Source organism: Haliaeetus albicilla, chromosome 6, assembly GCF_947461875.1.
Source record: "Haliaeetus albicilla chromosome 6, bHalAlb1.1, whole genome shotgun sequence".
Taxonomy (NCBI): domain Eukaryota; kingdom Metazoa; phylum Chordata; class Aves; order Accipitriformes; family Accipitridae; genus Haliaeetus; species Haliaeetus albicilla.
Window position 1 is genome coordinate 45,538,264 of NC_091488.1, and position 21,681 is coordinate 45,559,944.

The window sequence follows — 21,681 nt, forward strand, 5'->3', positions numbered from 1 at the left end:
AATATTTTAGGGCAATGAAACAGTCATTCAAAGTCAAAAATACCCATTCTATTAATATGTATTCTGATGTCACTACTGCCAATGTCTGACTCAGAATCATTTCTCAGAAAGGATTATTCTTTTCCAGTAACTTGTGTAATGTGTTTACTACGAAACACTAAACAAATGTCATTAAGATTAACTTTGAGCAAAAGAATAGTTTTGAAAATGTCTGAATTCATTTGGCTTCCTGATAAGAGTGGCCACTTATCCTAACCAGAGTTGAAATATTTTATATACATGTATCACCGCAGGTACATGTGCCCATGCCTCTGGATCCACTTAGTGTCATCCACTGGATTTCACATGCAACCTCCTCCTGCCCACCCTTTGAACAGTACAATTCCTGAATTTTTGGGTGTTCTACATGAACTATGGGACCTGATCTCCATAGAGAAGATGGAGGGGTAACTGGGATCTCCAGGAGCAAAAGCTGCTGCAACGTAAGAAACTGCATTTCCCCCTTGCATGAGAATTTGCTGTAACAGGACCCACTGTAACCAACTGATTAGCATGTAACAGAAGTATATTGCAGACAGCAACTATGGAACAACCCTACAAAGCAGGTCTGTGGTCTAGAAGATGTCACAATAAAGAAGTAACAAGTTAACACAGGTAGAGAACTCCTAACAGAGAGATAGTCACGCACAGCGTCTGTTGTGTATTTGTAATTCTCTTGTGGTGAAAGTGTGACTCTTAAATATATCCCCCAAATTAGAATGATAGTAGTTTTAATAAAAGGAAAAATTGTTACTAAACTCATCAGGAGCCAGTTATTTCATACAAAGGTAAAAACTAGTAATAGTACTGCTTAATTAATAAGTAGGGTTTGTGCCTGTTTCTGGTAACTCAGCAGGATCTGGAAGCTAAATTGCAGACAACAGCTTGAAGCACTCCAGGTATTTAAAGACTGTCTTCCACAGAGGTGTTATGTTGCTTGGACACATACACTAGTAAGTATTTATGATACTTTGTCTGGAAATCTGAAATGATCTTTAGCAAAAAGGTTGAATAAGGTCAGAAAACATGCTGATTATTTTGCAGAGAAAAGACAGGTATTGATAGCACATAACAGATACCAAATGAGAGCCCATAGCTCTTCAAAGATGCTAAGCAGCATATATAGCAGTGACACTGAATATTTCTATGAAACAAGAGCAAAGCCAAACTTTCTTGTTAGCCTTTGTACCAGTTTCTTTTAGGAACTCCTTGCTGCTTTGAAACAGAACCTGATGAATTGTCACTGAACAAACATGGTGTGCCCCAAGCAGAAGCTATCTTTAATGTCTAAGCCTTGTTTCCAGCATATGTGGAAGAGTAAGAAGGAGGAAGCATATAGCTATTGCATCTTCAACTCAATTATAACGCATCTACCAGAGAACATGCTTCATTCCTTGTTTGGATGCAAAATTAGCAACATTTGTTTGCATTGAGAGGTCTTCCCATTTCTCAACTGGCATTGCATTGACTATTTCAATGCCCTTTCAAGGTGACCAGCCAATTTGTTCTACACCAGGCAGCTAAACTGGCACCAGGTGTTTATGTTTAAGCAACTTCAATCAGGCCCTTAATGTCCAGTGTCCTGCAGAAGAGTAAGAACAGCCTGCAAAGTAAACAGTTCTGGGCTGCAACAGACTTTGTGTAACAGACTTTGAGACCACTGACCCTCTGCCTGGTTGTATCTGAATGCAAGACCCAGATTTACTTGAACACACCATCTTTCACTATCTTTTGGGGAAGATTTCAGCTGTTATATACATATAAAAAAATTGACTGACCAGGCATTTAGTGGGTTTGCCCAACAACCACAAACCAGCCAGCATTTTCTCCAAGGAACTTTGTGTTTCTGCTGGTAAATCTCTTCTGGCTCTGGTCCCAGTCACTGCTAATCACAACAGCCTCTTTTCATGGCAAATAATTTAAGTCTAAGTGCCTGGAAAGCTGAGATGGACTCACACAGAGTTCCCTGACTGAGAGCAAAGATATGAAATACAGTACAAATATGTCTTCAGGAAGGCACACTTTGCCTATTTAGTATTCAAAGTTGTTCAAATATATAGGTATCAACAAAAGTTTCCATTAAAAGATTCCTATATTCTGATAAATGAGGTACTGCACTTAGGAAGGGATGCCTGCAGACAAATTGGGGGTGGGTGGGGGGTGTCCACTAGATAATTTGCTTGAAATTCTATTTGATAAATCAAATCTAATTAATCCATAGAGCACCAGAGTAACATGGCTAAAGATAGCTCAGCTATCTCTCTGTGGCATTGTAACTTCTTTACATATCATCACATGGACACATATTCTATTTTCAGTCAATTATTTGGAATAGCAGTTGGATCCACATCATCATTTATATTGCTGTTTCAGTGCAAAAATGTATTCCAAAATGAATAGGTCCACTGACAAAAGCTCTAATAGTGGACACATCAACCACCTGCATACCTCTAACTGGTGAGCAGATAGTGTCAAGGAGTTAAGAAGAATGTGGTATTCTGTGAAAAAATTATTCTAGTATTTTCCCAGTGACACTCACCCAATTTATGTATACATAGTTGAAAAACCTGATAAGTACATTCTTAGACAGAATTTACCTTTTAAACTCCCTCACCTGAATTGTTCTCAGCGTAATTTTCTTGCTGTGGATATCCCTAATATGACTTTTCGTGTATGTGTGCATTCTATATATTTTTATAGTTTGTGATAAGGAGTCACATACAGTTACTGCATAGTTCTCCTCACTCAGGAAAGCTTTGTCTCGGTAGAATTCTTCTCACATAGCACTGTTTTCCACCTGCATGACTTGCGTTCTCATCAATGTGTTACACCGTGATAGCTTTTAATTTCAAAGCTTTGCCCCAAGCATAGCCATGCAGGCTTTAATTGAAAATGACTGTGAATGAGACATGAAAGATAAAATCAATTACCTGAATCCAACATTAGAGTGCAATGCAATATCCCAAGTCTTTTGGCACAAACGATACTGATTCATAGGATTGTGAAGAATGATTAGCAAAGACTTATCTTGGGCATGATAAAAGGAATCAATACATCTATATTCTTGGGATGCAGTATGAAGAACCTGAAAAGGAAAGAAATAAAGGTACGTCCTCCCTGCAGACAGTAGCATATGTACAGATGTTACACGGCACAGCTTTTAGCAAAAGGTGCTTCAGAACTTCTCTTTCCTACAAGATGTATGCAAAGCATTTGGATTCCAGCAATCTGAAGTGTTTGGGCAGGTGGAAATTGAAACTCCACCGCTATTCATATTAAGAGGCGGCAGTTACTATGCTCCACTTTCTGAGATTGACCATGAATGGAAAAGTTTGGCTAGATAATACACAAATAAATTTAAATATTAAATAAACAAATTTAAATAATACAGTTTTTAAATTAATAAATAGTAAATAAAAGCAGAACTATCGTATACCAGGTAAAAAGAAAACAAATTTACTTTTTTTTGGGCTCAGTTAAGTTTACTTGGTATTTGATTTGCTATACTACAACCTGTACATCTCTGAGATTTACTGTGTTCTACATTATTCCACTCTGTTCTGTACTGCCCCATCTTTTTTAATGTTTACATTGTCTGCAGGCTGAAACTTATTTTAGTTATAGCTAGAAGAAAGGCTTCTTTTAAACTATTATTTTTACAAAACTATGCAACTGAAGTAAAACAGAAATAATTCCATATCAACAAATATTCTCTTTAAAAATGAAAACCTTAATAGCAGCTGGTGTAGAAATTATGTTCAGATGTGATAAATAGTATAAGAAATATTCTTACAAAATGTAATTTTCCATTGCAATAAAAAGTTATTTTCTGTTAGAGTTATTTTCCATCAGTATCTTTTGACTAGATTCACTAATCACTGACAGTTCAGTTAGTATTAGCTATTTATGTTGCATAAGAAGGAATTCCCCATGTACTGAAATGTATGACCAGACTTTAAAGTTGTGATACTAACATGGTGTTGAAAAACTCCAAGCAGCCTTTCCTTCACTCATGCATAGCATGTGTCAGGATCAAATAAGAATTGCAGCATATAAAGCTCAAGGCAGCACAGGAACTAATAATCCACTCCTCCCAAGAGAATGCCTACCAATTTAAACCATCTACACTTGAACTTATCTTTCACATTTGTCATTCTGTCTTTCTGCAAGGTAAGTTTTAGTCTTTAGCTTGCAAGATTTCTATAAATGAAGCTTGTAGCCCTGAAAAGGTGAATTACCATTACAACAAAATTTTCTATTTGCCCATAAAATATATACTGTATAGGTATTTGCAAAGTATACTTTCACATACCTGCACTAATGAGTCCCATAACTGCCACAGAGGATCAACCCTAAGGGCAAGATCATTTTGTCTCCATCACACTTTTAGCCAAAAGACTCACTACCAAAAAGGACAGCTGCAGTTTGGCCAAACTAGGAAGTAAAAACCCATTACAAACTAAATTTCACACAAGAAACTGAAAAGTAGCTAAAGAACAATGGGTTTTGGTAAAAACGTAAAAGGGATAAAGCTGAATCAATTATCTAGCAAGGAAACACCCTGTACTCTGCTACTAATACTTTGTACAGCATTCTGAGGGGTGACTGTACGTGTAAGACTGTCAGTTCACAGATACCTGAAGAAGAACATGGGGTTGAAAATGCTCAGCGAAACTCCAGTCTGTCAAACAACGTCTCTGTGTCTTTTTTATTTCTTCTAAGCTTGGTCCTAGGCCACAATTTTCTGGACTCACCTCAAGATACACCAAAACAAAATAATGAGTATCAACATTTCAGTATCAGTTGTATTAAATTAACTGTAATCTTGTTGACTTAATAGACAGCATCCCATCTTGCATCACAGTTAACTGCATAATGCTGCACATGTGTAGACCCGTATGGCACTATTTAATAAAAAACACAATTATTCCCAAAGGTTTTTGGTCTTGGCTTTTTTATGGCAAACATAATCTAAATATTTTTATTATTAGGTTATATGTTTTTGAGTTCTGTAAGCAATTATGAATATTTAAACATGTCCTATGAAGTAATTTTAAAATTGCTATATTTATCCAGGGCTGTATGGCAGACAGGTGTTTCTGAAGATGCCAAACTACACAGTTTATTAGCATAACATAGTTTGGCAATTTCTCTCAAATTCTCATGCTAGTATTTGGTCCCCTGGTATTCAGTGAAACCAGCATAGAATTGTCATTAGTAGCTTCACCAAGTCCCATCACCCTGGAATTCAAAGAAAGTGATTTCATAGTGCTTAAAAGTTACGGTGCTATTTGCCAAACATCACAAAATTAACATTTGCATGGAGCATTGCAAAGGAATCCCCAGTAACACGTCCTGGCATTGAACGGTATCTTCTGTTGTCTCATGCTATAGAGCACAGTTTATTCCATTCCTTACACTTGCCATATCAGAAATAAGAAGATCTAATTCTTTGTTCAAAACAGGATCAGTCAGATCATCTCTTCCACCTTTGCCATTTGTTTCTGTATGTCCTGGAAATTGAAAGCAGAATTTTAAGAAGTGTTCCAGACGTTTCATCCCTAAACACTAAGGTCAGAGTGATGCAATTTCCTTAGCCCCCCCCCACCCCCGATGAGATTACCATCAAGTTGGAAGCTTCCTTTTATGATACCAGTCCTATAAATACATGATCAGCTCTGCTACATTTCTTTCCCCAAAGAGCACTTTAAAATCCAGGGACAAGAAGTGCCAGACTGCCAGACAGTTAAATAAAACAAACAAACAAACAAAAAACCCCCCACTTTATAAGACCTACTCAAATCATCCTCTTTATCTGTCCTATGCTGTTCTTGCATGGTCAAAACCATAAGAAATACTCTTAAGAAGTGTCCTCCAGATTCACACACGAAGAACCATTTTTCTGCATACTGAGAAGCAATAACAAGCATTCCCTTGCACAGATGACATAAAAAAAAAGGCGGCAAAATCAATTGGTTTGATATTTTCACACATTTTTGAAAAATGCAAATTTTAAACTTTAAATTCATTGGATTTATAGAGTTCTATAAGCTACTGACAGAGTATTACTTCTCCTGAGGATCTGACCAGTCATTCCATTGTTACAATGGGCACCTGATACGAACAGGATCACATGGAAACTTTAACTTCTATATTTTCATGATTTTCTGAAATAAATTCTTTATGCCCTGAGTTAGGGCAGAGATCACTGATATCTGATCAAAATTCATGCGTACAAGAAAAATACTCTTCCTGGGAGAAAATACTCCAGAAAGTATTTGTTCATAAGTGGCTTGTAACCAGCTCAGCTTCCAGACAGATATCTTTAGGCTCTGCTTCTCTAGGAAATTAGACCTGTTTACTGACTGCCTTTAGAAGATTTAAGAAATCTGAAAGCAAATGTTTTCTCTTCCTGGTATTTGCTTTTGTGCTATGAAAGTGTTAAAATGTTGGCAGCTATGTTTGTAACTGCAATATTTAGTATTGTGACAACTATACAAGTAGAATAAACTAACACCCAAAACAGGTTCCCAAAATTCAGGAGAGAGGCACATAAGCAGGATACAATTTTGTCTGCTCCAACCTCCTAAGGAAAGGATCCCATCTAAGCTGGTTGCCTGGACTTCTATATTAGGAAAGCACGGGCAACATCACGAACCTAAAGGTATAGCTGCTTAAACTGACCTAATTTCTACTTTTCTTGCATCCCGGAAAAATAATCACTTGTTTTTAATGTTGATTCTTGGCCAACACTGCTCCTTTAATCAGAACAATTTTTCATTATGTTAGAATCTGTAGGAGAAAATGTAAAACTTCCAGAAAATTCACTCTGCATTGTCTACAAGAGGTCTTCTCCATCTCTTTTCCTGCTCTCTAAAATGTTCCCATTTCAATGTGAATGAGATAGTTATAATGGCTCAAATGCCACATAGTAACCTGCTAAAGATACACGAATTGCACAGACTGGAAGAGAAGTAAGAGAAGCTGATGAAGCTGAGACATAGCTCAGACATTTTTTGATTTTAACCTGAGGGTTCTCACATATTTCTGGCCAAATACAGAGAGAATCTAATGTGACTATGAAAACTGGATGTTTAAACTTCTACCTTACAACATCAGTTCTACCACATTAGCCTTATTCTGATTTATTTTCATTGGTCTCACTTTCTTCAACACCTAATAGATATGTTCCTCTTTCCCTGTTACTTCTGAATTTGGCCTAAAATTTTGAATGTCAAAACTCTACACTGGATTAACCTGTATGTGAAAAAGGAGGAAAGCCTGGAAGAAAAAAAATGTAAAAGGAAAAGGTATGTATGCATGTGTAATTACAACATATAGCACACCTTTTTTTAATTTTCAACTTTTTAATATCGCTTTCCAGAGTCCTCATGTGTAAGTTATATATTCTTCGCATTTTCTAATACTCATTCACTAGTAATCATCTAATTAACCTCATACATCACTTTTGATTTCACTCTGTGGTTGCCACTGCCTTTGTCAAGGCTGCCATCATAACTCACAAGAGCCTGTATTCAAAAAAGTATTTTATGTCTATAAAATATATTTGATGTCATAAACAATAAAACAGTTTTCTAGTATGTACTTTTCTACAGATATAAAGAGTTCCTTAAATAAACTATTAATGTTGTCACACAAAATCGCTACCTTTTGTCCTTATCTAGGATTCCTACACACATACTCAATGTACAGACTATACAATACTTGAAAATTCAGTGATTTGTACAAGGAAGAAAAATCACAGCCCTGCAATAGCAAATGGTATGGTAAAATAAATAGTGGATTCAAATTCTTCAGGAGTAATGTAAACAGAAAGGTTTTTACCAGAACCTCTTGGAGATTTCCCATTAAGCTTCTTTTCCATAAGGAAGAGTTGTCTCAGCTGTCTTGCAAACCTGGCTGGATTATCCCAAGGGATATAAGACACTTCAGAATCACCTCCAACCATAGATCCAGAGCTCTCCAGGAGACCAGAGTCACTCAGCCCAGTCAGCCTCAGGCTTTCAAAAGTAAACACTCTGAAGGCTCTTTCTACTTCAGCCCAACTCAGAAGTTCTATAAAAGAATTACAATCATTAACTGAAAATGTCCTTATGGCTCAGTAGAAGATAAATAGAAGACTATTTAAGTATATTGTTCTTGGCAACTCTGCAGAAGCCAACAACAATTTCCTTAACGGTATTGGATCAAATTATGTGAGCTACATTTTACACTGCATTCAAAGTTGAATGCTTCCAAATTGCAAAATGATATGCCTAACCATTAATCCATCTTAAATGAAGTGCTTCCTACATCTGAATACCTCCTGGCTCATTAACTTTATATAAATGATGTTGATTTTAAAATACTGAGTAGACCTTACCAAACCAGTTAACAACTAGTTATTTTCAGTTCATGAAAAGGCTTCCATTATCATGAACTTTTTTATCTGTAGCTCCTCAAACCAAGCATCAAATATTTTTTTCTCTTCAGACAAAGTTTTATACATAATTTACACAGAATCATGCAAGGTGCAAAGGCAATAATAAATCCTATTTATGGTTGTATGCATTGGTGCCCATGTAACAATGATAATCAAGAGAAGGACTGAATTTTAAGACAGGTAGTTCAGTGCCCAAATCACACAAAGAGTGTCTTCAGTTTGAAATGTTTTCTCTTCATGGCAGTTACACACCCAAGCATGTCAAACATCTTGAAAATGTTGGATATATCATCTCCTTCTCAAATGAATCACCTTTTTGATAAAAGTGAAGACATTGCTAGCTAAGTTAACAGTTGGGAGAGTTTGGCAGCATAGTATGGTCCAGTGAAGACCATCAAATTTGATACCCATCAACTGGAATGCTACAGCACTACAGAATACCTTAATAGCTCAGTGTCCAAAATGAACATACCAACAACTAGAAACAATGCAGCGAGTGTAAATTAATCCAACACAAGGGATTTCAGGACTGAATAGCTGGGAAAGTACCTTCAAATCCTGTGCCTTATACAATGGCATAAATGTAACCAAAGGGATTTGGATGTTTGTATTTCTTAGTAGACTAGAGTAAACTTTTGAAACTACCTAAGGGTATTTATGTAGTCTTTGGGATTGTTACACAGTGTACGTCATGGTGGCATGCACACTCCAAGAAAAGGTAGCTGCAGAAGTGATTATGGTTGAAGAAGTGAATGTATTCTTGGTTTGATAAAGGGACTATTACAGAAGCCATTTCATTATTAACACCAAAAGTTTATACAGAATACATTCTGAAAGCCATTTATTGTCCAATAAAATTCTTCTACCTAAGATACATGTGCTCCTCCACCAAAAGGGTGTTGGTAATTAACCATACAGTTTACATCAGCATCTCCTGAAATGCATTCTATGTCCTAGGATCAAAACAGCAATTTGTACTAGTATTTTTTTTCCTCAGATTTAGTAAGTGTTTGTATGTTTGTGAATATAAATAAATAAATGAGTTCTAACATACTTCCAGCTCTTAGTCATGCAATATTTAATACTCATATAGCCTTTCTCATTAACCGTGAAACCGAGGTCTAAAGTTAAGAACTTGTATAGTAGGCTAAGGTATAAGCAAGTATGTGAAAATGGGAAATTCAGCAAAGGTTTTAGGCAGCTGAAAAAACTTGTCCTGAAATTCCTGCTATTTAAGAGGATCATCAACCAGAAGAAAAAAAATTGGAGTTATATCAATGAAAAAGAAAATCACTTTACCACTGGTACAATAATGCATGAGCTCGTGAACTCTGGCCAAGCGTTTAGTGTTGTTTTCAGTTGAAGGAAGGGTGAAATGTATAAGTTCTGTAAGAGGCAGTTTATGCATCATTTCACGTTCAATCTTTTCTGGATTTAAGTTCTCCTGGACCTGGAACAAAAACCAAAGTACCACAGTTAAAGTAAACTTTTGCACCAGTGGATTTCTAAAAATTAGGTTTGAATAAAGAAGTCTTTTTATAGCAAAAGACATAAGCATGTGCTTAAGTCAGTTGGACATAAACTTAAATTTGAGCATGTGCTCACAGTGTGTTTTTGAATCATGGTGTCAGATGTTTCAGGCAGAAAAAATGAGATACGTAAGAGAGTAAGTGACAGCATAACAACAGACACTTGTTAGAAGATATTTGCCTGTGCTAGCTAAACTAAAAAATTCTGGAATACAGAAATATGTACTGATCTATTCAGACAGGCAGCAGGTACCTTCCACGTATCTTTCAGCTGGTCTGTGCTACTTCTCATAGCAATGAAGCCTGTAAACTCATTGATCAGTCTGTGACAGCAGCATCCCTATATATTTAAGGATTTGTCTTTTGAGACTTACTGGTATCTTTCAGCTTCGCTCTTTTCAGTATTACGCACTTGCGGTACCTTTTTCTTGGACCGTTATCTTCCAAATCTTTTTCCTCTATCCACTCCTCAAACATTGTGCTACATCCTGAATTTCCTCTTCAGCAAGTACCTCATATACATCAAGCGTATGCCTGCTAAGAGCATCTCTCTCGATGATTACTCAAGTCCTGCCTTCTGCTTGAATACCTCCAATGTGTCAAGCTCAATTTGTTACTGAATACTGTCTTAATCAATGGTTGTCAAAGTATTCCACAGACAATTTGTAATTCATGAAGCCACGCCAGGCAGACATACCTCAGCTGTGAAATCTAGAACTGTATTATCAGTTGTATTACCTTCAGAGTATTTTCAAAGTTTAACAGTAAAATTACACCTTGGCTTTGGAAAAAAATGAGAAATTCACAGTGTTCTTTTGGTTCAGAAAGTCTGGGAACTGTTACTTCGCAATAATCCAAACCCTGCAGTCTCTGAACCTTTCTGCCTCTGTTAGAATTTGGCAATGCCTTGGTTATACACTATGCTCCAACTATTTAGCCATCCCAAATACACTTCTTGTGTTCACTAACAATCTCTGTATCTTTTCTTACACTTCTCTACATCTTAGTATTTAATCTAAGTCTACATGCTAAATCACCATTATCAAGTTAGTAACTCATTTTCCAGTTTCATCAGTGTTTGACTACAGTAAATCAACTGAGTTCTGTAATATCTCTTATCTATGCCAAAGGCTAAACATTCTTATTAATAATGCAAACAGATCACTGAAATCAGTATCATGCTCTATGTTTGTGATGTGTGCTCTGTCAGTAGCAGTAACTCATTGCTGCTTCTTAAACACATTAGCATGTCTCAGTAGGCAAAATCTAAGCTATACTGTTCTGCTTTGTAAAAACACCACTCCATCCTTTCTAGTGCATTGAGTATTCACTGCCTGAGGACTTTTGAACTGTTTATATATGATAGGTAGCACTATACCTTCAGCAGGTGCAACCGTTGAGCCAGGGTATCATGGTAGTTAAATAAGAGAGGGTACTTGGGGGTGACAGTCTTTTTTTCACTGTATTTAGGAGAAAAGTAGTCATATAGATTCTGTTAAAAAAGAAAGATGTATTAAACTCCAATCATCAGATTTATTTTGTCATTTTAGGAAATGAACAAAAGACAACACAAACCTTTTTTTCACTCTCAGGAAGTGAAAGAGAAGGAAGGAGAGAGGCTATATGATCTGCAATGGTATGATGTAGCCCATCTGCCCGAGGCTCTGGTACCACCAGACTAGGTGGTGTAAGGCCTTCTTCACTTGCAATAACCTGGCAAACATGATATATGTTAGCTTTCATTACAGTGTGAATGCTGCTTAACTTCATGAAAACTACCAAGCAGATCTTGCTATAAGCTAAACATCCATAAATTTTGTTGGGAAACAAAACAGTGGGGTTTTTTCCACAAGTAGTAATAATGCAATTCTCCGTGTTAGTTCCTGCCCCAAACAAAGATTATGGAAAACAGAATTCAATGTTTTCTCCTATTATTTACTTTTGGAAGGATGAGAAGAAAAATACTTTCAACTTGAAATGTTAAGAATTGTTAATGAACACAGATAATTAAAAACTGATTGTGTATCAGGTGTTGGACCTTATTTTGGGTATTTTTGCCTGAGTCTATTTTCAGACTAAATTGTAAAAAGTAAAAAAAAAATAAGACTGTGCTGAAATTTTATTTCTAAAAGGAGGATTTCCAAATCATACTGTAGGTCTCTGCTAACTCATAGATTGTGTCTGAACTCAACAGAAGTCAGATCTGTCTAGCACTAGCATCGATACATGCCACTTTAATGTTAGGCTTGCCCTAAGACCTTTGTACTGAGTAAAACAGTAGAAGTTCAGTGTCAAAAAAATTGTTGCAGGACATGAAAACTTGTTATTGACTTAGCTAAGAAATTACAGCTTTTTCCTCATTTGATTATATTGGATCTGTAGTCTTGAAAAAATAATTTTGGAATAACACTGTATGTACAGGGTAAGTGCACAATATAGAAGAAAACCAAAGATGTCACTTCTGATTTGTGATTCCTTTGTAATGAACCTCCTTGGTCGGTGCCTCCATGCACAGTCTCTTATTTTAGGCTGAAACAGATGGATTTATTGATCTTTGATCAATTCATTATACCACGTCTAAGCTGAATTAGCCACACAAATTATAAAGAGCATATTCCCACCTGTTCCAACATGCAGTTCAGCATTAAGGGTACAGAAAAGTATTCCTCAGGAATCTGACTAAGCAAGTCATTGTAATACCTCATGTCCACAGAAGTAGCCAAAAAAGAAGCTTCTTCCTCTGTTGTAATAAGAGATAAAACATTAAGACCGATGTCTTCAGAAACGCCTATTTATATTACCAACCAGTTCAACCTTCAGACAGTTTTTCTTAAAAAAGACTAACAAAATACATTATCATAGAGCTCTTAAATCTGACTGTGACTAGGAACAGATAGAAAAAGTGTTTTTCTTAAGAACTTAGTTATCACCACTGCAGCTTCCAGAGACTTTCACAATGTATTCACCAAGAAACGACTCTCAACATCAAATCATATCTTCAGCTTACTGTGCAAATACTTCAAGGATTTGTGCTATCAGATGAATGAATTGTATGACAGAGTTAACAGCTACAGATGAGTGCTTTAATCCCTTAGACATACCCTGTGACAAAATTACTGTTGGCAGAATTTCTTCTGCTTGCCCTTTTTTCTTTGAAGCTGTAAGCTGTGACGCTGGTTGCACCTAAAGGAACAAAAAGAAAGATAAAAAACCCTCAGAAACAGTAGAACAAATGAGGATTGCACAAATACATGGGAAAAATTATTTTCATTTAGCTTTAGTTACTTACCCTAGACTAGATGCTAAACTTTTAAATGGCTGGTATTAGGGGAGGGAAATCCCACCTAACTCTGAATGGAACAAGACAGTAAGAATGTAGTTTTATGAATGTTTTAAATGAGCATTCTGTAGTACTGCTACAGATGGAGTAAGCCCATTTTTTCCCCTGCTACTAGTACATGTCCTAAAACGCCACTTTCTTCTGCCCACTTAAGCTTTTGCCTACCATGAACAAAATAAAGAAACTGATCTTGCATAGAACTAATAACTTTTTTTTTTATAGTTCACATATGTGCAAGAAGACATACTAGCTCTGTGCAGGTATATTGATTTTGCAGACACAAGATGTCATCAGAAGCTATTTAAGGGATTTTTACACCTGTGATACTTTATGCCTGTATGATCCTTCAAATTTTCCTTTTTCTGTTTCCCCAATGCTTGGCAACTTTTTTCCATTTTTGAGGTTTTAAATGCTGAAGGCAAAAATCCCAATTTCATTCACAGAAAATTACACATGGAGTGATGGCCCAACGTGAATTTTTGTGTGCAGAATTAAAGACAGGCAATTCTAGCCTATACTAGTTATTCTCTACAAGACGAGAAGGATCCTTGCCTCAGTTGCAAATGGTTGTGCCGATTTGCTCCCTGATAATGCAGACACATTAATAAACTTGGTGTTTTCCAAGTAGTTACAATGCTGTCTTCTCCAGTCCAGGCAGTCATACATTAAACAAGCAATGTTCTCAAACAGTGCAGTGCCAAATGCAAGCTGTGACAGAAAATCAGATACAAAGGATGAAGTTTGCATACAAAAGTGTCATGTAACTTAGCCACTTGAGTTATTAGCTCTCTAACCAGCAGATCTACAACTGTTTAAAAATCTTCTTTAGAGCTCTGCTGAAGAGATAGAGAAGAATGTGAAATTACAATTACAACCTGATGAAACGCTTCAGTGACAGATCATTTTTCTTTTATTTCAGCTATAATATATCTGCTCACAGGATATTCACAAGTAGCAACAGTCCCCTATCAAATGTGATTATGGGGAAGATATACAAGATAAACTTATTTCCCAAAATAGGCATCATATTTTAAGATAAGATCAAGAGTGTAATGACAAGTAAAGTTATAAAGTAGCAAGCCTACATGTTTCACCAATTGAGGCATTTTTAGTGAATGCCTTGGAAACCACTGTGGATTTAGCCAAACTCGGTTCTGATCCCTTCAAGATCAAGGGTACTTCCTAGCTCACCAGATTGTCTATATATAGGATTTAGTGTACTATAAATAAGTGTTAGGAAGATGTAGTCTGTCCTTTAACCCTAATAACATAGACCACAAATACAGTAGGTTAAATTATGGCATGTTGCTTTATTTTGCTTTAGCAGTTTATACTTTTTACTGTTGCCATTGTGGATTGAAAAATACTGGACCCTTTTACCTCACTATACTTGAGAACCTAGGCTGGAAAAATTTCTAATGGTTCACATTCTCTTGCAGTGCCCAGTAATAGTCCTGACTCAGCAGGCTATAATGAGTAGTAAGCCAGAGCCATGTTTTGGGTTGGACAAAAAGAAGAGGTACTGGGTATGCTAAAACAACATCTTGTCTCAAAAAGCATTCTTGCATTCATTTTAATTTGTTCTCGTGTGACTGTTCTGAGATACAGTAAGTAGACCTGCTGTTATGAGGACATAAATACAATTTTTGTGTTATTTGACATGGACATCTGACTCTCTAATGAGATCCAAATTGGGTCTATGTAAAGATGCTGAATAAATTTAATACCTCAAACTGTTTTAAAACTCTGCTGCTGTGGCCTGCAATATTAAGAAACTGCAAGTCACGTATTTTTATTCAAAGGACTCCTTGTGAATACATGCTGAATAAACTTGTTGGATATGTAGGAAATGATTTTTGTTCAAGATTACAAATATACTAACTACTCTGGTTCTGCTTCATAGAAGACTAAGCTAAAATTCCTGTCATTTCTAAATCGGTCTTAAATCTTACAAATGCCAAAGCATGCCATGCATTGTGAAAGCAGAATCTACTGACCAGCATTTCTCTGTCAGACCAATCAGGGGGAAAGGCACTCTCCTTAACTAGGTGATGAAGTCTGGCAACATCAAAGAGACGTGATTCATGCTTTCCACTGTTCAGAACTGGCTCCAGGTATTTCCAAAATGTTTCCAGGTCTTTGATAGCTTCATCTTTCTTTCTTTTCTCTGCTTCTACAACTAAAATTTATAAGCATTAGATCAATCATCGTACAACGTCTCCCTTCTACACAAAGCACAAATCATATATTAGCCTTCTGTAAGAACTGTTAAAACATTCCCATCCTCAGAGTCTCAGCAAAAATCTGACAGCCAACTTCAGAATCAAAAAACTCCAGGAAGACAAAGCCTCAGTAAAACGTGGTAGTTCTTTCAGAAAAAAAAAAAAAATAAAAACAAAACCACACCCCTACCTTCCCCCACCGAACTAAATTGCAGCAGTGAATGTTTGAAACCTAGGAAATATAAAAATCCCAGGTCGCACTTTTCCAAAGCTGCCAGCACATACCTTGGCAAATCTGTTCTTTAAGTATAGGGTAAGCAAGTCTTATTATCACAATTTTATTGGTGTGAAAATTGGGGCAAAAGGAGATTAAGGTACAGTATGACTGTGAAAAGTAAGCGTAGAAGTTGTATGGTTTCCATTTTTACTGCATAGTAATGATTGATTTTCAAAGATGCTCTAGCTACAGTGGAAAAAAAAAAAGTTCTCTCTTAATGCCAACCTCACAATCACACTCTGGAATCTAAGATCAAACATACTTTTTATAGCCTAATTTAAGAGATGTAAGGACACTAAACCTGAAGTGACTTGCTTTCATTTGGACTTATGGGTGCTCATCACTTCTAAAACCTAAGTATGAAGGCCAAATACCTCACTCGTGTAATTCCAGTGGCCTGACGGGTTTGAAACAACACAACTCAGCGAGGCTGTGGACTCTTAAAAAATGCTGATTTCCTTAAGGTTTTCCAAGTTATATATGCCTCCTGTAGCAGCCGTCAGAAATGTTTACCAATTAACTTATAAAATGGTTTTATCATGATTCAGAAGATATGTCTCATCAAGTGACTCTAGAAACTGGGTAGAAGACCTGAGAATTCTCTGCCAAAAGATTCTGTAGGTATAAGACGTTCTTGTTAGTTCAAGGAGAGACTGAACAATAACTTAGAAAACAAACAATGGCAATACCATTTTTGCACTGGCAAACACAGCTGCTCACAGGTAGTATGCACAAACATAAGGCAGGGAGAGGGAGAAAAACACAGCAGGAACAGTTTTACTTGGATATAAAATAGTCTGCTTTCTACACAGATTTTGTTCTTATGACCAGATTACCTTCAGGTGAAAGTAAAGATTCTCCCTGAAGTTTAGTTTCTTCCAAGTATGTCTGCAACGGCTTATAATTCTCAGAAGAAATTCTAATTACACTTGAAATGTTAATCCCAAGCTCGGACATCACAGGCAACAGCTGAGGGTTGTGGAAATCCAAAATTATGAAGTAATGATCGGCACCATCATCTGGTTCATCATCTGTTCAAAACACAACAAAACCAGATTAGAGCAAGGACATTCAACAGCTTAACAAAATCCATTTTTTTCTTGACTATATAGGGATAATGCAAATTAAGGTCAGAGAAAAAAATTCTTTTATAACCTCATTGGGATAATTACATATAAGTTTCAAACTATTATGTGCATTAGACTGAAGTCTTCTGTAGCAAACCACCTAGAACTCAGCAGGAAGAATAGAAGTCAGAAGTAATAATTGTTTGGAGAAGCACCAGGAGAAAAACTGGAGAAGCTGATTATAACCAGAATGCTAGCTGCAGCAGCATTTCTGTAATTGCTTCTCGAGGAATTTAGTGTCAGGACATACTCACATGCTCTAATGGTAGTTTAATCTATCCTATTTCATCCTGCATAAAGCTGGCCAGGGAGCAGACACAGAGTAAGTTACTGCATCTTAGATAACAGATTACATGAGCTGTAATAATTCTGAAGGATTAGCTGCAGGTATGAGCTGACTCACTGCTGACTGCCCCCTGCCCAACAGTTTCATGTTTGCTAGATGGACTCCCTGTCAAAATCCTCATCACTTGGTAATACCAGCTCACACTAGTCCTTTCAGTTGGCAAAGGGCACATCCAAATTCATCCTAAAGTGCAGATGAGGAGTTTCATTGAGTGCCTGCTCTGTTTGGGCTTACTAATTCTGTAGAAATGTGCATAGTAACCTTTCAGTACCAAAGCAAAAGGTTAAGCATTATGTAAGTAAAAATGAGCCCTTTAGAAGCTTGACTCTAGTCTAAGTTAATTGCGCAGATTCCCTTTATGGCCCATGGAGAAATACAGGTATTCAGACAGGTATCAGGTGATTTAGTTCATCCAGCATGTTTATTTATCCTAAGACAACAGAAACTGCCTGCTGAAGCTCCTGTATTTCTCCATTGACTATGGACACATACAATTAATGCAGACTATCGTGCACTAACAAAACCCCCACGGTTTTATGTTCTATTTATCATTAAGATTCTTTCTTATGCCTACTAACACAACACACTTAAAAGTCCTTTAGCCGCTCCTCCGGTCACGGGACTCGTTCATCCAAGGGAGAAAAAAAGGGCAGAAAAAAAGGTAGCTTGGCACTGACATCTGCCTGGAGCAGCAGGTTGCAACATGGTTGTCTCTCCTCTTCTTGTAACATTAGGTAAACATGAAAGAACTTAGGAATTTGGAGAAAGACTGACTGAGGAAGCAGCCACCACAGTCCAGTACATACGTTACATAAAGCAAAATCAAAACCAGAAGAAAACTAGTCCATTATATCACTGCTAGTACTGAAACCGAACTACATATTTTGATGCCTCAGTTACTGCAGGAAGAAAAAGCATGAGCACGTACAATTACTGAGCATTAATGATTTCTAACAAAAAAGACAGATGTCTCTGCATAGTGACTTACAGGGATCCAAAAACTCCAATGCATATATGCTGAAGACTGCCTGCCATTCAACAGTTACAATTACAGTCATGCTAATTATGATGACAAGTTGATAATAATCAGTCAGTTCTAATAATCAGTGACTAGTTCATACTCAAATGATGAAAGACATCAATGCAAGTAATCTCAAGATTACTCAAAAGCAGAAATATTCAATTGCAGAAAGGTGATAATGTAATAGGGATGAATGATAAAATGACTGTTAGCTACCAGAAACAGATACAGATTGTCTTTGAGTTCAAGACATGGTCTTATATAAGCAATAGCTCAGACTACTGTTGAGTAGAAATTGTGGCATTTTTCTTTTTTGAGTTTTTTTTGCTTGATACAGCTATATTAAAACAAATATAAACAGAGGACGTTTAGATTGGATATCAGGAAAAATTTCTTCAGCAAAAGGGTTGCCAAGCACTGGAACAGGCTGCCCAGGGAAGTGGTTGAGTCACCATCCCTGGGGGTATTTAAAAGACGTGTAGATGTGGCACTTAGGGACATGGTTTAGTGGTGGACTTGGCAGTGTTAGGATAATGGTTGGACTTGATGATCTCAAAGGTCTTTTCCAACCTAAATGATTCTATGATTCTATTAAGAGTGGCCAAGAGTGCTGGAAAACATTTTCACTGTATCGACTTTAAGGATCATCCAAGGTTCTTCATGTCTTCTGCTCAGACTCTTGTAAAATACAGAATACACGTCAAGATTTTTGAAGTAAAGTACAACATTCTTGGTAGAAAAGTTGTGTAGATCTACATGTTCTTGACACTGAGAAACAGAGCTGGCACCACTTTGTCCCAAGACACAAACCAAAGCTTTAGCATCAGGTTCTTGAGAACCTTAATTGCCATGTTCTCGAGGAAAACCAGAAAATCCTGGCACAGTTGTTTCACCCCACTTAATGTTCATTTAGAATGGTCTCCAGAAGTTTTGGCAATACTTGACTCAATTTTCCCTTGGTATGCACTTCTAGGTGGAACTGTCAGGAAGAATGAAGAAACAATTACCTCTCTATAAAACAACAGTTATGTTTTTCCTGTAGCTGAGAGTGAAGGGTTTGAGGGGTGCTGTCCTTCTCAGGGCTATAGGTTCCTCCTCACTGTCTTCCTCAGCACGACTAAAGGAAGTAGCAAGGTCAGAACACCTTTTCCATTTTTAGGTAGTTCCTTATTGTCTTCAGACTGGAAATCAAGCCACTGAATACATTTTTTTTTGTATGAGTCACAATCAATTTGTATATTATTAAGCCCAACTGTGTGGGTGGACAACGAATGAGGTGAATTGTTCAGAATGGCTTCAGCTCAGTACAGTCATGACTGTAAAATTAAGTACAGCAGAAGTGACCAAGCACAAAATACCTCAACAACGTCTCCTTTGAGGCAATCTGCAGCTATGGTTATTTTGTAAATATCTTTGGGACTAATGAGACAAATCCCAGTGAATAATGTCATAGTTTAACAGCAGTGCTAGTAGTTCATAATATAAAGGTACTAAGCATACTAAACAAGGATAGTTTTCATGGCTGTTACTTTCTGGAGACAATTTGTATTTTCCTTACTTTGTCTTCTCATTAACTGTGACTAACAAGGCAGCAAAGCATAGATATCTTACACAGGTACCTGATGTTTTCCACCCATCCCTCAGGGCAGTAGGGAGCAAAAATTTTGGAGCTGATAAAGTTGTTTCTATGGGGCCTAGTGGAAGCATATTAATACCCACTCAAAGCCACTCTGTACTGTACATTCTGTACCAATTCTAGTAAGATGGCATGAGTTCGCTACATGACTTCAGCTTGGGTTCTTACAGGCATGAATGTTTCTTTGAACACTTCTCCTTTCATGCCCTGAAAAACCTTAAAATCATCAAAAGAATGTTATAGCCAAGCCTTATCTGAAAAAATGAGGAGCTATGTACACATAGCTACCGTTCTGTTCTTGCGTACTTTCGTCAGATTTGTTAAGATGCAGACTTGCTCTAAACACCTGGACCGATGCTTTTTAGATGTTTAAAGAGTGCCATCGATCTCGAATGAGATGCAGACGAAGGTCTGATGAAAGAGAGAGGAAAGCCTGCAGCAGTTCAACTAGGGAATAGCAGGTACACATAATGCAACCAAAAATCAGCAAGTGCTTCTGCAGCAGCAGAGATCCTGTTTATGCTGATGCAGCTCAGACATACTATGGTCCAAATGAAATATAACTGTGATCTAATGAGGAGAGCTATGCATTTTCTCTGATATTTTTTTGTTCTAGTGAAATTTGTAACCATGGGTGCTATGTATTACGAATAAAGATTTTCTTGGCACTAGTTCGTGTATTATTCTTTACCTCGTATAGCTCATTTCTGCAGTAGGTTTCTTCAGGTCTCAGTTCTATCCAGATGTTTTTACAGCAAATGAAATCACATCTCCCTTTGTACAGAACCTGGCTTCATCCCCAGACAATGGTAGACAGCTCTGTTATACTTTATAAATACAAGGAGAAAGCCACCTTTGGATACTGACACAAATGCATTTAGTTATTCCAAAATCTTTCTGTAAGAAAGGTTTTCTGTAGGATTTGTTTAGCCACTTTCTTTTAGTCTTACACATGCTAAAACATTTTGATGTCAACATGCTACATATACCTCATCTGTATTTTATTTCTTAGACTGCACAATCTATCCTAATACTGAGCAGAACACAGTGCCCTCTTCAAATGCAAAGTGACAATGCTTTAATATTGCCAAATAGATCTTGACTTTTCAACATAGAACAAAACAAAGTACTCAGAAGCTAGGTTGCAAGATTTCTAGCAAGTTTATCAGGAGTATATCTACATTTTTTACATACCAATGTATTTGTCTTCCTCTTCTACTACTCCCCGTCGCTTCAATTGCGTGTCCTTTTTAACAGTGACTGGTGCTAGAGGACCTATGTCTGTCTTTTTTCCTTTTCTTTCTTTCTCAGCTGTCTTGGCACTAAGGAGGTTCTCCTTCTTGCCAGGAGGTTTAGTTTTCTCTTTCCCTCCATCTTTTTCCTTCTGTTGCTCTTCTTCTGCCTGACAAGATGAAAAAAACTAAGTTCTCATCATAGCCTTTCTGCAGAACAAAGGGCAGACTGCTGTAAAATATTAATGATTCAAATTTTTTATTTGCATACTTTTCCCTCTCAGCCAGTATAATGTTGATGTCTTGAACACTCTGCTTTATCCTTCTCAAGCACACCATTCAGTTTATTATAGTCTTACTAAATCATAGTGTTAAGACTTCACATTAAAAAGGAACTGTGAGAGGTAGGTAGACATTATACCTACAAAACTAATGAAATGCATTCTGGTAGAAAGACGAGTAAAGAATC

At 36.9% G+C, this 21,681-nt stretch overlaps 1 protein-coding gene across 1 annotated transcript in view; it reads right to left on the reverse strand.

The window, feature by feature from the left end:
• SPAG17 (sperm associated antigen 17) overlaps window positions 1–21,681 on the reverse strand; it is a 91,806-nt gene that overhangs the window by 51,571 nt on the left and 18,554 nt on the right. Inside the window, exons 5-17 of the mRNA XM_069784734.1 lie at window positions 21,175–21,382; window positions 16,687–16,881; window positions 15,349–15,530; window positions 13,904–14,059; window positions 13,113–13,194; window positions 12,633–12,751; window positions 11,587–11,724; window positions 11,390–11,503; window positions 9,782–9,932; window positions 7,885–8,115; window positions 5,464–5,552; window positions 4,677–4,793; window positions 2,970–3,124 (exon numbers count right to left, since the gene is read on the reverse strand). Of these exons, the coding sequence (XP_069640835.1) occupies window positions 2,970–3,124; window positions 4,677–4,793; window positions 5,464–5,552; window positions 7,885–8,115; window positions 9,782–9,932; window positions 11,390–11,503; window positions 11,587–11,724; window positions 12,633–12,751; window positions 13,113–13,194; window positions 13,904–14,059; window positions 15,349–15,530; window positions 16,687–16,881; window positions 21,175–21,382 (1,937 nt within the window). The remainder of the gene's footprint in view (window positions 1–2,969; window positions 3,125–4,676; window positions 4,794–5,463; window positions 5,553–7,884; window positions 8,116–9,781; window positions 9,933–11,389; window positions 11,504–11,586; window positions 11,725–12,632; window positions 12,752–13,112; window positions 13,195–13,903; window positions 14,060–15,348; window positions 15,531–16,686; window positions 16,882–21,174; window positions 21,383–21,681) is intronic.